At 41.8% G+C, this 18,371-nt stretch overlaps 2 protein-coding genes across 4 annotated transcripts in view; both read right to left on the bottom strand.

Moving 5' to 3' along the window:
• Window positions 1-4,489: 4,489 nt before the first annotated feature.
• On the bottom strand, window positions 4,490-11,254 carry puf60a (poly-U binding splicing factor a). Of its 2 annotated transcripts, XM_024268796.2 has the most exons (11): window positions 11,062-11,254; window positions 8,457-8,558; window positions 8,193-8,279; window positions 8,060-8,110; window positions 7,474-7,635; window positions 7,297-7,389; window positions 6,950-7,163; window positions 6,659-6,849; window positions 6,438-6,549; window positions 5,017-5,252; window positions 4,490-4,902 (listed from the first exon to the last, which is right to left on the bottom strand). In XM_024268796.2, exons 1-11 carry the CDS (start codon window positions 11,080-11,082, stop codon window positions 4,603-4,605), a joined length of 1,569 nt encoding a protein of 522 aa, XP_024124564.1. In that variant the 5' UTR covers window positions 11,083-11,254; the 3' UTR covers window positions 4,490-4,602. The 2 variants fall into 2 exon arrangements, with proteins under 2 accessions (XP_024124564.1, XP_036072192.1); XM_036216299.1 differs by lacking the exon at window positions 11,062-11,254 and having other exon boundaries at window positions 7,474-7,642; window positions 8,457-8,511.
• A 1,033-nt stretch (window positions 11,255-12,287) lies between these two features.
• Window positions 12,288-18,371, bottom strand: part of afg3l2 (AFG3-like AAA ATPase 2) — an 11,971-nt gene continuing 5,887 nt past the window's right edge. For both annotated transcript variants that reach the window (XM_036216286.1, XM_024268696.2), the window contains exons 9-17: window positions 16,495-16,632; window positions 16,247-16,400; window positions 16,060-16,167; window positions 15,857-15,982; window positions 15,417-15,527; window positions 15,100-15,215; window positions 14,814-15,014; window positions 14,540-14,734; window positions 12,288-14,095 (exon numbers count right to left, since the gene is read on the bottom strand). In XM_036216286.1, the coding sequence (XP_036072179.1) occupies window positions 13,856-14,095; window positions 14,540-14,734; window positions 14,814-15,014; window positions 15,100-15,215; window positions 15,417-15,527; window positions 15,857-15,982; window positions 16,060-16,167; window positions 16,247-16,400; window positions 16,495-16,632 (1,389 nt within the window). In that variant the 3' untranslated portion in view covers window positions 12,288-13,855. The remainder of the gene's footprint in view (window positions 14,096-14,539; window positions 14,735-14,813; window positions 15,015-15,099; window positions 15,216-15,416; window positions 15,528-15,856; window positions 15,983-16,059; window positions 16,168-16,246; window positions 16,401-16,494; window positions 16,633-18,371) is intronic.

Raw genomic sequence — 18,371 nt, forward strand, 5'->3', positions numbered from 1 at the left:
CCTTATCGCGGTGGAGGGGTTTGCGTGCCCAAAATAATCCCTGATTGTCCCGACTTGGGTCTCTCAGTGCAAAGAGGGTGGGCCAGACTAAGGGCAATTAATTAAAAAAGAAGTCGATTAAATGTCTCTCCTGAGGCCGGGGCTATGAGGTTTGGATGTCTGTAGAAGGCGGGTGCCTCGGTGGTCCAATCCTCAGTAATAGAACTTGGCTTTTGAGACATGCAGTGTCGCCTCTCTGGGAGAACAGGGGCCTGAGTTTGTGCAAGAGGTTGAGAGATACCAGGTAGTTATAGCTGGGCTCACCTCCACGCACAGTCTGGGCTCTGAATCTCGGTTCTGTAAGAGGGGTTGGAGTCTGCCTTTCTGGAATTGCACGTGGTGAGAGGTGGAAGGTCGGTGTGGACTTCCTTGTGAGTCCCCAGCTCAGTCATTAAGGTTTTGAGTAAAAAGAGACTAATGTCCCCCACCTTCAGGTGGGGAGTAGGTCTCTGACTGTGGTTTGAGCCCACGGTTCAAACAGCAGTGAAGAGTACATGGTCTTCTTGGTGACTCTTGAAGGGATGCAGTGCTCCCCCGCTTATCTGCATCTCATACTCACGGTTTCACGTATTTGCTGATTTTTTTTTTCAGTTGCGTGACATTTCTGATTCATTACAAAAAATCAAGACAACTCAAGACGCTTGTATGAGACTTTTGCAACTGAAGGAGGTGCTTCGTGTATCTCCGCTGTGAGCTACTCCTCCTTTCTCCAGGACAAGAGGAAGAACACTGTAGTCATTTCAGACAACCTTCAGCCTTGTGTCTTGGACACTTGGGTACACCACTGATCACTACATGGTGGTGAGTTGGATTCACTGGTGGGGAAGGAGGCCAGAAAGTCTTGGTAGAGCTGAACATAATATGAAGGAGTCTGCTGGGAAGGTGAGGGCGGGTAGCGGCGAGGGCGGGTAGCGACTGCGGGCCATCCAACGCCGCTCGTAGAGCCACTAAACATTTTTCAGTTGTTGTTTTTTTTCTTTTTTACTTTTTTTTACCATCTTCCTAGCATTGGTGATTTCTCAATTGTTGGGAATCCACCTAAATATGCATTATTGATTAAATACTCAAATGTTCATGCTAATGTTCATTTGTCGAAAACCTTCTGCAACTGCTGTACATCGTCTCTCTGCTGCTCCCCGATGGAAAAGATTGGAAATACTTCATTTTGACTTCTAGTTATTTTGTTTTTTACTTTTAAGTTTGTGATTTAACGGTTTTGTGACCGATATCAGCTATTGCATATCTTATACGCTCTTTTTTTTCTAGTCTTAAAGAAGATTCTAAAACACAAATATAAGGAACACATTTTTAACTCAAAATGATGTTACAGTAATAGTTTTAAGCAATTCTTTAAACTTGCTTTTAACAGCAGGACAAGCAGGCAGGTCCTGAAAAACAAGGTATAAAATTAACATTTTTACATCAACTTAATCATCTCAATTTTTATATAGTTATTCTATTTTTTAATTTACACATACATTTTGAGGATCAGCTTTGTGCAAACAAAATATTTCTGATACTGTCTATAAGCTATAATCTGCACTTCCTGATATTTCACAGTAATTCACAATATATCTAAACATTATAACATCCTCATTACACACACACACACACACACACACACACACATATATATACACACACACAAGGAAATGTGATTCCAACCTAACAACCAATGTAAGATTTGTCAACTTGTGTGTTACCTACAATTATTCATTTCCTCAATTGCAAGGGAAACTGTACATTTACAATTAGATTAATTCCTACAAATATAGACTTAATGAAGCTATTAAAATAGGCGGCAGTGGCTCAGGTGGTAGAGCGGGTCGGCCAATGATCAAAGTATAGGCGGTTCGATTCCGGCTCCAGCCAGCCAAGTGTCGTTGTGTCCTTGGGCAAGACACTTAACCCTACTTGCCTCTTGTGTGCCTCCACTGGTGTGTGAATACATATGAATGTTTCGGTGATGGTCAGAGGGGCCGTTGGCGCATACTGGCAGCCACGCCTCTGTCAGCCTGCCCCAGGGCAGCTGTGGCTACAGTAGTAGCTTACCATCACCAAGTATGAATGAGGTGTGAATGAATAATGGATACACAATGTAAGCGCTTTGAGCGTCTGGAAAAGCGCAGATAAATCCAATCCATTACTAAAAACCAAAACTAACAGAATTACGTCTTTGCTCTAAAAAACAACAACAACAAAAACATGTTTCAGGTGCATACGACATTTTCAAAGAACACAGTCTAAATGAAAGCTTACACATTTTTAAACAGACAGCAGAAGCACAATGTTTTGTTTGCTTTAATTGCTTACGGAGAATATATACATTTTTATCAGAAGTTTCCATCTTGAAAGTGAGTTAGTATTATATATTAAAGTGTAACATGTAAATAAAAATCTATTTAAAATTAGTAATAAAATATAAAACACATATTCTGAAGAAAAAAATGAAATTAGGAAGACTTAGTGCATAGGTTAAATTTTTACTTTGTGTGTGGCTTTTTGAGGTTGAATGGGTAATGGAAATATGTGTTTTCAGAAACGGAATTAAAAAAATCTTTTATTGAATTATATATTGACAGATGTAATGCTGTTGCTCTTAACAATACATGTTAACTATTATGACAACAGCACTGACATGTCGCTCCGACTCGTCTTAAGCTGAAGGACAAATTCAAAACGGTTCATCTGCAGATCTGTGGTTTGCATTTGATTTAAATGACAGCCACAGAAAGCTAGTTTTAAACATTTTACTCAAAATATACCACTATTACTCCTCATTACTCTCAAGATTGTAATTGTAAGCACATTGAAACCGTAACAGATCATTTATTTCATTTTTACATCCTATGTCCTGCAAGTGGTACAAAAATAAATCAATCTAAAATTTTATTTAAAAAAAGGTTTTTGTTTGCTTAGTGCAAACATTTTTCTGACTTTCACAGAGGTCCATTTAGGTTGTACATGTGTTGTGGTCCATAGAGCGTTCGTGGACAGGTATGTTTGAGAGCATTCACACATGCAGGCTTGAACTGCACCAGAATTCAATTCCTTGACTCACCTGAGCTCTGATGTTCTTAAGAAGAAACATCTGGGAAACGAGGAGAAACATGTGAGAAATTAGAGTAATACTAAAAATCTCCTAACTTACGAACATTTTGAAATGTCGTGATAAAGTGCAAGTGCTTATGTACAGTATTCAGTAGTTGACTTAGCAAGAGTTTTTTTTCTGAAGCTGTTCTAGATGTTAACACCCCCCCCACACACAGCTATAAAAACTGAATTTTTTTAATAGGTTCACTCATTGGCTCACCTCAGAGAGTACTGTGTATGAAAGCAAAGCAACTAAGTTTTAAGATGTAAAATTTTCCAGAACATAAGTCAGTTTGAAAAGTCTGTTAAAGGAATCTTTAGTTATCTCACTGCAGATTGCTGGCAGATTTGAAAATTATCTCGACTCAGGTCTGCTAATAATTATGTCACTTGGCGAGATTCAGAAGTCCAGAAAGCTGAAGTTAACCAAGTTTGTGGGTCAGTTTATGGGTCAGTGTGGAAGCTAGAACCAAAAACAAACCATTTCTCTTTGTTTTGTTCTTTTGGATCAGAGATTATTTTAAGATAGTTTCAGTTTTGTGAAGTTTGCAGGCACTTCTGTCTCCTTAAGTGTGATAGAGAACTGAACTGGTTTGCCGCCTCACCTTCAGAACCAAGACTCACCTGAACCAAACAGCTTCCCTGTTACCCGTCTGTATGGCAGACCTGTTGGCAAAGTGTTAGCTGATCAAACTTCACAGGAAGAAAAGAGCAAAAAAGGTTTTATTCACAAATTTATATTTAACCTTCAACACCGTGAATGAGGCGCCGCCACCTGGAATCTTAGTGTCCGAGAATCCAGGTTTCTGAGGATCTGTGTTGGTTGAGTGTGTAGTTCAAAGAACGTGGGACGCAGCATTACCCCTACTGAAAGTCAGTCGGGGTGTGAAAGGTGTCATGCTGTGTTCAGAAACAGTCACTGCTGGGCTCCAGAAACCAAAACCTAAACATCTGGAATAAACGGCTCAGGTCAGACCTGGAGCAGAGGCTTCATGTTTCTGCACACAGAACTCCCACTGGTTCTAAAAGGATCTCAAATCTGTGTGAAACCTGGAACAATGGCCAGAATCAGAACTTCCTGCTGACAGGAGTGTTCTGTGGTGGAACCAGCACCTGCCTCGTATAAAGGTGGCCAGCAGGTGTGAATGCGGACCTGTGGAACCACAAAACTCTTTCTCCGAGTCTCAGAGATGGTGTAGGGAGGAGGGGGAGACTTGTAACAAAGTCCTTCCCTTCACCTGAGCAGTAACCGCGGTAACCGTGAGAACTTTGCTGCTTAAAAAAGGGGGAGCAGGACCGACAACATAAAACATGACTTGTAGAGCAGAAGTACTGTGGGTCTTTGATGCTGCAGAGAAACCAGCCAAAGAAGAAGAGGAGACGTTTCCCTGAAGACAAACGCTGATAAAAAACACGACAGGTTAGAAAGAGGCCACTATCCTACTCCCCATAGTCTCTTTGTTCCAGTTATTACGTGGACAAGTCACTGTTCTCAAAGCGTTCTTTGTCATAAACTTCTGCGACCACCTTCCGTCCTCCGAACCAGCGGTTGTTGAGTGCCTGGATGGCTCGGTTCATCTCCGTCGCCTCGCAGAACTCCACAAAGATTTTGACGATAACGTCCGCATCGTCCTCCTCGCCCTGCCGTTCCTGGTAGATGATGACCCGCTTCACTTGGCCGTATTTACCGCACTCCTCCGTGACTTCCCCTTCTAGGTCGTCGTCAATGTCCTCGGGCCCAACCATGTTTCTCAGAACCATGACAGTAGACTGTAGGGGGCGAAAAGTGGACGAGGTCATGAGTGATGGGTCACTGTGCACGGCTGGGGTTAGGGCTCACATCAGGGGCTGCTGCCTTGCTCCTGAGCGGAACGAGGACCTCACCTCTTGTTTGCGCAGCAGCTTCCTCATCACCATGTGTCTGGCGCTGCTGCCACTGATGCTCACGTGCTCCTGCTCACTCAGAGGCTCCATGGTTCCATCCAGCTGCACCTCCTGCTGCTGCTCCTCTTCCTTCTTCTTCAGCTCAATTCCCAGCAGAGCTGTTGCTGAAGGGGGCGTGGCCAACACAGGGTTCACCAAACCCACCTGAGGAAAGCCGGGTCGAGCTGGAGTCACGCCTGAAACGAAACAAAACACGAGTGGTTGCGGTAGGACACCCCAAGGTGGGGGAGCTGCTTGTACACAAATTCAACACCTGACAGGTAGATCCACCTGCTACAGCACATTCAAAATTATTATGCAAATTATACTTTCTATGATTTCTCAAACACACTGTACCAAATTATTACACACAACAGAGTTCCACAACATTTATAGATTCTAAAGAAGTGAAAATGGTCATTTGTTGAATTGGCTGCATTAGAAGTTTAGGGGCTAAATTAGTCAAAAACATCGTAATAGGTCAAGTTTTATTTGAACATAGGACACTTTACTTAGTAGCAGCTTTACAATGCAGGATGTCAGAATAGCCTCCTAGAGCAGCTGTTTTGCTTGAGGTTGCTGCAAAGGTTCCCAAGCTGCTCTGTAAATCTGATGCATTTGTCTGTCAGACACCTTCCTCATTCTGACTTTATCTCCACAAACCTGCGTGTGCTCCGAATCAGCATCAAATCTCTATATAGTATGATGATCATGATTCAGTTTTTGTGAAATATCCAAGGTTTTCATACCTCGTTCAAGGTACATCAACTATTTTATATTTTTTAGTAGTAGAGATCTTTTTTATTTCTCATACTGCTAGAAAATGTTGGTCTACTTAATAATGTGGAACTTCCTTCTATACTAGTTTTTCCTTTAACTAAACTCACCTGGAAAACTAATGATCACAGTTGTCTTAGATTGATGTCAGAGAACCAAAGGGCCCAGAGACACAATATTGTACATGAGTTTAATTGATAAAACAAAAAAATCATATCTTTTTGATACTTAAATACAATTTGCATAATAAAATGGAACACACTGTAGTTTAAAAGGCTGCAAAGTCAAAAAAAAAAAAAAACAACAGCATCAAACCCAGTTAAAATCTAACTTGCTGAGACAAAATAAAGTGGAAAAAAACTATAAACCCAAGGTTAAGATTAATTTAATAGCTGCATGCTGCAAAATGCTACTATCATGCAGCACAACACGCACAAACACAATTTCGCTGATCCTTAAAAACTGTTCTTTTCAGAGGTTTATGAAGTGTAGTGACGGACATAGGTCTCTTCAGAACTTTGAATTTCTGGACTAGGCTGTTCTAAGTGCTGACGACTGTCACATTTCAGAAGAAAAGAACTACGCGTGGGTGTAGCTGAGTGTACCTGTGATTACACCGGGAGCCTGGGCGGCCATGACAGCCTGAGGAAGCCCGAGCTGCTGGGAGAGGAGCGCCGGTCCAGCCAGCGCTCCCAGCATTGTTGCTCCCACTGGATCCTAAACCCAGCCAGAACACAGAGCTAAACAAAGTGCATTGATACAGAAGCAACATGACGCAGTACTGCAGGAAAAAGTACACACCAATACTGGAGGCGGAGATTCTTACCTGAGCTGTGATCTTAGCGGTGGCAGCTGCAGCTGCAACAGCAGCAGCAGCAGGCAACCCGCCAGGAGTTGTTGGCGTGAGCATGGGCATGGGCGGAGTCACCGCCTTCCCCACCCGCAAGTACTGACCCCCAAGGTCAAACAGGTTCATTGAGGCGACGGCATCTTGAGACGACTGAGGCTTATCGTACTCTGTAAACCAAAAATGCTAATAAATTAACAGACCCAAACCCAGAACCCCATTGACACCACTGAGACTGGCAAAGGGAGCACAGAGATAAGCAATGCTCACCAATAAAGCCGTAACCTTTGTGCCGTCCCGTTGTGGGCTCACGGGCCAACATGCAGGACTTGATCCTCCCGAAGGCCTCAAAGACACTTTTGATGTCCTCATCAGAAAGGTCCGGGTGCACTGAGGCAACGTAGATCCTGTTGAAGGCACGCGCTTCCTCTGCCAGCTGGTCAATGATTGGCTGAGCCTGACCAATGTTACTGGGCCTCCCAACCTGACCAACAGAACCACTTTTATAACCTTCACTTCTGCAAGACGACGTAGAGAGGCAGAACAGTAACAAGGTAGTAGGGCTAAACCATGTTTGAGCAGAACAAGTCATTTTAACACACATGGATTGGACTGACCTTTATGTTCCTTCCTCCTAGGACGACAGAATTCATCTGCTCTAAAGCCAGCTGAGCAGCTTCAGGCATCTCATACTCTACAAAGGCAAAGCCCTGTAGAGACAATCAGATTAACGATCTAAGCTCACAGGGGGGTGACGTCTGGAACTTTAGGGTAAAAAACATGATGAAGATCACCTTGTGCTTCATGGTAACTGAGTCCCAGGACATGTCAATGCTTTTGATTGGTCCGAAAGGGGCGAAGGCCTGCCTGATGGTGTCCTCGCCCAGCTCATAGTATATGGAGCCAACGTAAACTCGACACATGATGGCCAGAGCTCGCTGCCTCTGAGCCGCCACCTGAAAGCTCACAGCAAACAGACAAAGAAGAAGTGTGAGCCGACAGTAGTGTACCCCATGTCTGCCCCAAGTTGCGTTTTTTGCATAATTTGGCTAGATGCGACTTATACTCAGGAGTGACTTATGCGTGATTTAAAAAAAAAAAAAATATTTGCACATATATTCATTATTTTTCCAATAACAACCAGTTACCCTTTAGTGTTTGTTTCCTACCAACAACCTCTAGAGGGCACTGTTGGCATGTTTATTAGTATTTACTACTGACAACATGGCAGATTTGTTCATAAGTGTTGCAAATTTCTCTCAAAAGTGCAGACCTATACTCTATGATGACTTTTATGTGTATTTTTCTTCTTTATTATGCATGTTTGGTTGCTGCGACCTATACTATTTTCACAGTTATAGTTAGGAAAACACAACTCACCGACTGCAGAGGAGATAGGGCATCCCCTATACCCATGGTGAGTGATGCCATCTAAGAGAAATGTAAAACCACACTAAATTTATCACAAAAAAACAGAAGAGAATGTTTCACCATCTGCTCTTCGGTGCTTTACCTGCAGGCTGGTGAACTGCTGCTGCTGCACCAAAGTCTGCTTCATCAGCACACTCTTGATGCTCTGCTCCATTGCATACTTTTTTGCCTGCATGCAGGAACAGCTGGTTAAGACTCAGCAGCATCCAACGCTTGCACGTAACTCCAGGTGTTTCTGATTGCTCAGGCCTCCACATCTAATTTGTCTTTTTTACCAAATAAACTTGATGCAAAAATGTCGTTGCAGGACTGGTTTATGGGGAAATATTTGAATCTGTTCTGTTACCCTCTGCAGCGCCTCCTGCTGGGTAGGGGTGAGAGGTGGCAGGCCCAGCTTGGTGGTTGTGGTGGTCCCCTGTCCATTCTCCATGATGAGAGCCGGCCCCCCCTGCAGACGGCAGCAGATAAACAAGGTAGATGAAACCCTGGTGGTTTGATTGATCATTAATCTGATGTTCAAATATTTTCAAAGTAAAGTGGAGTCAGATCTTTCCATCATTTGCTGGAATAGATGTGGTCTGGAATGGATGTTAATCCAGTCGACATGTAGAAAAAAATCTGACCATATTCTGATTACTTGAATAAGATTGTTGAGATGATGATCATACAGGAAGCATTATTTTTCTTTATCTCAACAACCATCATCTGACTTCGACATACAAAGACTTCTTCCCGATAATCAGATTTCTTCCTGTATGTATGCAATTTTTTAAAATTGTTTTTATATCTAACAATGTGTTAAAACATAAAGGGCTGGGCTTAACAAAAAATGCAGAATTGATTAGATTTTAATTTATGAGTTATAAGTCGGAAGATAATTTAATGCCAAAATCTATTTTAATCTAAAATATTTTTTTTTCCCAACCCATGTACCTGTAGGCTTCCAGTTACCAAAGATCGGTTATTATTAACTATTATTAACCTGTTTTTGATGGATAAGGCCTTGTCATACACATAGTGCATACCTGCTACTTGTTTTTGGACTATTTGTTCCATCACTTCTGAGTCTGAAGCGGTCTAAGGGTGCATCCAACAACAAAATACTATTGGAGAAGTGACCGGAGATGGTACATGAGGCAGAGGAGACTGGGGTCCTCTAGAGTTTGGAGGGCTCTTAGAGTTTTTTATGACGTCACTGTTGCATCTTCTCTCTTCTGTGGAGTGAGCTGCTGCTGGGAGGGCAGATGCACCGACAGGAACAAGAAGGGAATCAAGAAACTGGTGGGATTTCCCATGGAGTCTGTGACTGTGGTGTGAGAGAGAAGGATGGAATGGTATCTGAAATGTATCATGGACAATGACACGACACCAAGGGTGAATTGAGGAGCTCTTTCAGACATTGCTGTCTGCTATTTGCTGTTTTAAAGTGAGATATGGCAACAAGGTGATTTCTTTTTTTTGCTACTGTTGGGCAAAGCTGGGGTTCACCCAGGACAGGTCCCCAGTCTGTGGCAGGGCAGAATCCCACACACACTCACATATTCACACCTAGAGACACTTTAGAGCAGGAGGGTAAAACTCCAGCTCTCAAGGACGGCCTCCTGCTGGTTTTCCAGAAAGCCTGCCTTACCTGCTGCTGGATCAGGTGTGTTTAGCCAATAAAGAGCTTCAATGGCAGGTTGGTTGGAAAACATGTGTTCCAACCACTCCTCAAGATCTGGATTATGTAGCCAATTAACCTATGAAGCATGTTTTTAAGACTGTGGGAGGAAGCCGGAGTCCCTGGAGAAAACCCACACATGCATGGGGAGAAAATACTAACTCCTCAGAGGGTTGCAAAGAGGAAGAGTGGTTAGCACTCTTGCCTCACAGCAAGAAAGCTCTAGTGTAAATCCCAGCTGGGACCTTTCTGTGTGGAGTCAAATTTAAATAATAAAAAAAAAACTTTTCCATTAAAACATTTGGGATAAATTTGATGATTTAATCTGAACAAAGTTGTAACCTTCAATGGCAAAAATGAACAGAAAATATGTGACAAAGTACTGATTTGAATGAAAAACAAAAGAGTAGGATCGTATGCTGGCTTTTTGACATCCAACATAACAGTCATCTTCACTTAATGAAGGTTAAACAAAGAATTGCAGAAGCGAGTGATCGGTTTTACAGGCATATGAGCTTAACAGAACAGCTTTCAGAGCAAAGGCATGGCTAATTTTCTAAATCTTCCCATTTACCCCCCAAAAATATAAGTTCCTGTGCACACGTGAACACTGAAGAAATCTGATGATGGACTGAAGACTGTAAATCAGTTCTTTTGAGGATCATCATATCTAATCTACATGTTAAAACTAATCTGATTATTGTAGCTATTCGATTTGTGTCAGAACCATTATTAATTTCAAAGAGACAGCAAAAATAAAAAATGGATCAGAACATCTGACCAGAACTGCAAATAACTTCATTTACAGTATAAATCAGTTCTCATTCCAAACACAGATGAAGTGTATAGGCTGTCATCAGTTCTGTTTGGTTCAAACTCTCTTCTCAGTTCATGGGTCAATTCTGTTCACCATTCCCCAAAACTTCACGTGCCCACAAAAGCAGCAGCACCGAGTCTGCGCGGCATCAATCGTCGATCAGCAGCAGTTTCAGTTCTACAGCCCTAAACTGAACCTGCAGGTGTTTACACCTGCACCGTTATGTTGAGCATCACTTTAAAAACCCGTTCGGAACTTGGAGTTTTTATCCATGAATCCGGCTCATTCCAGCGGAGAGTGATGCTCTGCCTCGAGCCTGTCAGCTCAGTCTGATCCACGAAGATGTTTTCAGGTGAGCTGAGTTTAAAGTGATTCTGATGGAAACTAGAGGAGGCTTCGGGCCTGCGCAGTGCGCCTGTTAGCATTAGCTTAGCATAGTTTCTGTAGTCTTGACTGTCTGGTTTCGGTTCTTACCGCAGAAACAGCCGCCGCCATACAGCTCCAGCCCGGGCCCGGCGCTCCCCGCTCCGGCCCTCAGGGTACACAGTTCCACCGCGGGGGTCAGGTTTGTTGCTTTTCAGTGAGTCGCTGTCTGCAGCGCCAACACCGCTGCTCAGCGATACGTCACTTCCGGCGCATCTCAATAGTGACTGCTTCACATCAAAGTATTTCCATTCTGTTTTTCTTGAAAATTTTAATAGTTACTTTTTCAATTCAAAGTCTCTAAAACTAATTAAAATATTAAACTTGTTTAACTATCAAAAAGTTCAGCGTGTGATAGATGCTTTCTCTTTTCACCTTAGTTATTGCTATCTAATGCTGTTAAACATGTCAGCTGGAATGTTCCAATTACTTTAAAGTAACCACAACCTTTCAGAAAAGGGTATAACAGAAAAATGTAGGATTTTTTTCCTGGCTGTCAGAAAAAAACAATCTTTAAAACTCAGTTCAGAACCTCTAGCTGTCAGCTGTGCCGAGGAATGTTAATCGTGAGTTTATTACATCTATGGAGGAATTTCTCATTCTTAACTTACAACTTTAGCAAGAAACTTGATATTAATCAACAGGAAACTGGAAAACCTCAGTGGCAGTAACTTATGTCTCGATTCTGACAGTGATTTATTATTTTTCTGATTCCAAGCACACGCTTTTGTTTTGTTTTGAATAGAAATCATAAACCCATGCTCGTCTCATCTTGTTGTTAGACTCAGTTGTTTGGGTTATCAGTAAAACATTGGGCTGTATTTTACTCCCGCTGTGGCTCTATTGGTATTTATTACATTCCCCTCCAGCATCATTCAGTTGATGTTTCTATTCTATTTTCAGAAAAAAATGATTCATTTGACCATTGCTGAAGCCTTTTTTCCAAGTTTCTGATCCAGTCTAATAATGTTGATGGGGATCTGCAGCTCTGATGACTTCAAATTTGAATCCACATTAGTGGAGGAAATACTTCAACTATCATTTTGAAATTCATATTTGGCTTTTAGTAGTAATCCAGCAAACAAATAGTTTCACCCCAGTATGTTGTGCCCAGAGTTTTTTCAGCCGATTTAACACTTCTTCATTGTTTTAGCATAATCTTAGCTTGGCAATAACATTTTGCAGTCATCAATATTAGCTTGTTAAACTAATTTAGGCATTTCTAGTTTTTTTTGCCATTTAATCAGCCTTTTTATTTATTTATTTATTTTTGCTGATTTTTATTTCTTTTTTTTTCCAGATCATGAATTATAGATTTTTATTATATTTGAATAACAATGTTATTTTAAATTATCACAACTCATGTTTACAGTGTTTGATTTTCTGCTGTTTTTAAACTAATTTGGCATGAGGTCTTATTGATATTATTGTGCCTACTCATTTAAAAAAGATTGACCTAGTTTTAGCTTTTGTTTAAACGTTAAATAAATGTATTAATGGCTAACCTGCTCGCTTTTTTCTTTTTTTTCTTAGAAAATCCTTGTTAATTACTTTAGCCTCTCTGTAACATTTACACAAAAGTCTCCAGCTTCTAACTAGTTCTCTATACAATCAAAGATTCATGTCACCACTTTAATAAAATCCCAGCAAGAAGAAGCAGCAGCAGATAATTGCTCACATGTTAACTCAAATGCACTTTGAGCTTCTACAGACTGTACTGTTTCCAGTCTCTGTTGTATTTTTGTGTTTCTGTCATTTAGACACAAGCTGAAGTTAAATTATCTGAAGATTTTTCCAAAAGGAGTCAGACTGACTATTACTCCTAGTCTGCAATCTTGGTGGAAAGTTATTGCTCAGTTTGAAGTTTTCTGACTTTATTAAAACTTAATTTCACACTGAAATGTTGCTATCATCATATTACATGTTTACATCGAGAGCAGCCAGCAGCAATCAATTGACTGCTTTTAAATATCTGATCAGCTCAGATTGCGTTTAAACACCTGCAGCACGGTTACCATGGCAACAGTGGCAAAGATAATGAGGATGAAAGAGTTCATTATAACCATTATGATGTTCTTCAACAATACTTCAGACTATTAACTTGCATTAAGTACAACCTGCACTTTAAACTCAGATTTAAATAATTCAGTGTTCCACTGAAAACTTCAGCCATCTGCTACCTTCACGTTCTGGAGAACAGCTCTGGATTCAATCCAGGCTTCGAAATATTACAGAGCTTTTCCAACACCCAAGCCTTTCTGGTTTTACAGCTCAGAGTCCATCCAGGTCTGATTCATAACGTCACAAAAAATAGAAGAAAGTCTTCCAATACAAGTGAAAGTCAGAGCTGAGAACCTGGATGACAGCGCAGAAAACAGCTGGATGAGGCTTTTGAACTGAACATGAGCTCAATCATTTGAGAGAATATAGCAGTCTATGTTTCAGTGGTGTTCAAACTGACAGAATTATTCTACAACTGTTCTCAACCTCGTGGTTCTGCAGCTTCTAAGCTGCAGATATGGTTGTGCGAAATGGAGTTGGTGGAGCTCAAAGCATCAGCAGATGAAAATTTTAAGTGTGGGTAGCATTCTCCTGGTTCTCTGAAGATGAGATGAGACAGCTTCTATACATGTGTACGGGCTTTGACTGGGTCGGCAGAACCAACTAGAGTCCAACAGAACAACAAATTATTGCAAGAAACATCCCAGTGTTTGGTGCTGATGATAAATGGTTCCAGATAAGAGAGAGTGAGGAATATCCAAACAAGTCTCTGGACCTTGGGCAGTTTATGACATTTCTGATTGATGTCGTGGTAACGTGGAGCCTAGTCCATCAGGTGAAGACCCTAGAAGGGCATTCCTCCAGAAATCTGACGAGCCACCTGCTCCTCTTGGCTCTCTTCACGCTCCTTTCTCTCCTGGTTCCAGTCCTTTAAACCCTCTGGGAGTGTTGTGTCCTCTTCCTCACCTCCAGTTCCCTCCACAAACTCCTCGTAGGTCGACTTCTCAGCAAACGGTCGCTTCCCCAGGAGCTCCACCATGTCATTCTTATCCAGAACCTCCTTCTCCAGCAGCCGCTGTGCCACCTGGAGAAAACAAGAAGACTGATAAAAACACTGGAGTTTGGGAATCCTGACCTGTAGATAAGAAAAGGTAGCATCTAATTAAGAAAAGAAAGGAGCTGTAGAAAAGCAAGACCATTTGATGCTCTGCTTGGATGAGCACATTTTAGAGTTCTAAAGTTTTTCTGGGAAACAAGATATAAAATGAAAATGTCGATTATGTTTGAAAAGAAAAAAAAAAAAAGAAGAAACCAACTCCACAGCCCTGGTCTCCACCACTTAGCAAAGGTCTCAGAAATGAAAGTTGGTTTAGAGCAACACAATCCCAGCTAGAAGAACGTGACCAAGTAGATGACAGAGTTTGTTAATCTTTTTAAATGTCTAATAACTTTTGATCAGTCTTCAGGTTTAACATTTGGATCCAGAGCTGACATTTCTCTTAATTAACAAAGGAAACAAACCCCATACCTTCTCCACCTCTCCCTTTTTGTCTTGCAGCAGCTGTTTGGTTCTCTGGTACGCCTCACTGATCAGGGATCTGACCTCTGTGTCGATCAGACGGGCCGTGGCCTCGCTGTACGGTTTCTCCAAAACCATCTCTCCCTGTCGGGGCAGATCGAAGGAAACCTGACCCACCTTTGGGTTCATCCCAAACTGAACAATCTGCAGAAGAAGAGAGGACAGGGGGTCAGGCTGACTAGAGTTTTGGCAGGTCCAGGACCTCTGATCTGCATGGACTCACCTGTGCATAGGCGCTCTGCGTCACTTTGCGTAAGTCGTCCTGAGCTCCTGTGGTGATCCGTCCAAAGAAGATCTCCTCTGACACCCGACCCCCCAAGGTCATGCACATGCGGTCCAGAAGCTGCTCTTTGGTGTAGAGGTACTGCTCTTTGGGAAGGTACTGAGCATAACCCAGACCCTTCCCTCTGGGAATGATGGACACCTGCACAGAAGTACAACATTTTCACCTGACAGTCAGTCTGGAGTGATTAAATCACAGCCAGACAGGATTGTTACAACGGACAGACCTTTAGAAGAGGGTCAGCGTGTTCCAGAAACCATCCAGCCACAGCATGACCGGCCTCATGATACGCCACAGTCTTCTTCTCCTCTGGCTGCAGAACTTGGGTCTTCTTCTCCAGACCTGCCCACAAGCAGATGATGATGTCAAAGAGAGATTTGAACTGATTTCAAGCTTAAAGGTCCAAAGAAATTTTTTCTTTGAGTTGAACTGAAAGGAGATCAGCAGGGAAAATTTTAGAAAACTTTGAATCTGAGGAAGAAGTAAGGTCCACCAGATAGTATAGACCTGGACCAGTTTTAGCTTTGAACGGTGCTGTCTCACCTCCAATGACTCTCTCAATAGCCTGCTCAAAATGCTTCTGGCTGATGGTGTCTGACAGATGACGGGCTGCGATCAGAGCGGCCTCGTTGCAGACGTTGGCAATATCTGCGCCTGAAAGACAAAGAGCAGGGTTAAATACTAACAGATGTGAATCATATACAAACTTCAGCAACACAGAACCAAGTAATGAAATGATTTTTGAGGACTTTTTATCTTCCTTCACAGGTACCTGAAGGATCTGGCAACACTTTCTACTTTAAAGTGAACATTTCATTGAACACCATAGTTCAGTTCAGGCTAGAGTATGATAATAATCTGATTCTATTAAAATCCTTGTGCTACAGATGATCATGAGACTTCTTCTGCCACTGGACTGCAGTGAGAATCCGCCGCCTCAACAGAACGCCAGCCCAGGTCCCACAGCAGGAATGACACCTGACCTGAGAATCCAGGTGTGAGGGCGGCCATCTTCCGAGCCAAAGCCTCTTTATCCAGATCTGTAGCCAGCTTCAGAGGACGCAGATGAACTTTAAAGATGGATGCTCGTCCTTTGATGTCAGGAGGACCTAAAGCGGAGAACGTGTTGACATTTAATCCTGCAGAATTCGTTGTGAACGGCTTTGTGAGTCCACGTCACACTGACCAATGTAAATCTGTCTGTCAAAGCGGCCGGGTCTCATTAGAGCCGGGTCCAGGATGTCTGGCCTGTTGGTTCCGGCTAGAACAACTACATTGGAGGCAGTGTTGAACCCTAGAGGAGAGAGCAGACAGATTTCCTCAGAACGTCCTGATCTGTCATAAAGGCTCAGAGGCAACAGAGGAAAACTCACCATCCATCTCCACCAGCAGCTGGTTCAGAGTGTTCTCCTGCTCACTCTGCCCGCCAAAGTTCCCGCGCCCACGTTTCCGGCCCACGGCGTCAATCTCATCAATGAAGAGGATGCACGGAGCATTCTTCCTCGCCATGACAAACAGATCCCTGACCTTTTCAGGTGGTGATGGCAGCAAATCAGCCTCATTAGTTGTTTTCTTTGTTTCCTTCAATTCTGACTGAAAATCTTAGAGACCACTAACTCACCCTGGCAGGACCGACGCCCACAAACATCTCCAGGAACTCCGAGCCATTCACTGTGATGAAGGGCACATTGGCCTCCCCAGCCGTCGCTTTGGCCAAAAGAGTTTTTCCTGTTCCCGGAGGCCCGGTCAGGATGGCTCCCTGCACCCACAAAAAGACATTTGTGTTTAAAGCATTTCTATTAATCGATTGAATAAAAAAATTAATCAGATTAATCACACATTTGGATTGTCATTAATTTGATTAATCACAATATTTTACTGGGTTAATTTTATATGACAATATGCAACTTCTGAACAAAAACAGGCCAGAGAGAAAATGTTTCCTTTATTTTTATGGTCTGAAATTGTTAAATTTATTAAGAGTTAACTCAGATATCCCAGAAGAGGTGTTTTTTTTTTAGGAACAAAACAAATCAACAGTAAGATAAGCAGAACTGTAAAGACTTTTATGTCTGCAGTATTACTCCAGGAAAACAAAGATGCTGACATACAGCCATAAGAATTAAATACTGTATTTCTGCACTTTAAATGAACTCATAGACTTATACCATGGTCTGGAGGAATATTCGATTCTGATTAGCTGCAAAATATATGTCTATGATGCACCTAAACAGAACAAAACAAAAAAGTTCCAGTCACATAGCCCAAACGTTCTGTAACACTGTGCCGGTTTCTTTAAAATATTTTTTTCTTCATCTTCTGGAACAAAACATGTGGAAAAAGGGGAACTTTCTCTCTGAACCGATGCTTTATTTAATCTATTGTGACGAACAGCGGCTCACTTGACCGCAGTTGTGATGATCAGCATATATATTTCTTTACTTTGCTGCTGCAGGTGAGGCTCAGCGACGTGTTTTAGTCTTACTGTGACAACGCACCAGATCATTGATCAAATAGTCTGCTTTATGTGAAAAAGTGATCAAACTAAAAAAAAAAAAGAAAAAAGCAGGAATAAAGTACCAAAAACTGATTGAATATTTATTTATTTTGTAAGTGACCATGGTGTCAGTAGGATAATACACAACGATGTGTATTGGCGCACGCCGTGGAAGCCAGAATCAACCGAGATCAAGCGGAAGATTGTTCTTTGGTGATGTCTAATTTATTTGCATTGATAAATATTACTGCATAAATTATTTCATATTAATGGCGTGCGGTAACGGGTCAACGTCAATAGCCCTAGTTTAAGGGGAATCCAGACCAACGTGTTCAGACAGAATGGTGGAGCTTTTTTTTTTGTAAAGGCCTCCAAAAGCATTGTGGTAAAAAAGGTAGATAAACAGATATTGACATCCTTCAACAAGCATACGCTTTTACAGGAAAAAAATGTTTTAAAAAAGTAATAAACTTTGTTTAAATCCTCACCCTGCTGTAGAACCATGCTGGAATATTCTCCACAACAAAACTTTGTGGTAAAAAATGTAAAATTCCAGGACTTGTAATTCATGCAGGGATATGACATCACATTTCTGCTGTAAAGTGTTCATTTTGTCACCTCAATTTGATAAATCTGGAATGACTACAGAGACTGGAGATCGATAAGTAAGCCTTCATTTGTTAAAGTTGCATTCATGAACTTCATATTTCAGAGGCATAAATTTGGTAAACAAGTGACTGTGGAGAAGATGAGGAGTAGAAAACTGAGAATAAGGAGTTTCTGGAGCTGCATTTAATTTTTTATTGCCAAACATTAAAGAAATCATTTTATGTGTGAGGGAAAGATGAAGTTCTACTTGACCACCATGCATTTTGATTGTTGAGGCAACATTATGAATCATATGTTTTTATCAAATTGAAATAACTCAAATGAGGTTCTCCTTTTTCTGGTGTTCCTCCTCCTTCTTGAATTTCCCTGAGGACCTCCAAAGGGATTAATAA

The sequence above is a fragment of the Oryzias melastigma genome, linkage group LG17 (genome assembly GCF_002922805.2).
Source record: "Oryzias melastigma strain HK-1 linkage group LG17, ASM292280v2, whole genome shotgun sequence".
Taxonomy (NCBI): Eukaryota; Metazoa; Chordata; class Actinopteri; order Beloniformes; family Adrianichthyidae; genus Oryzias; species Oryzias melastigma.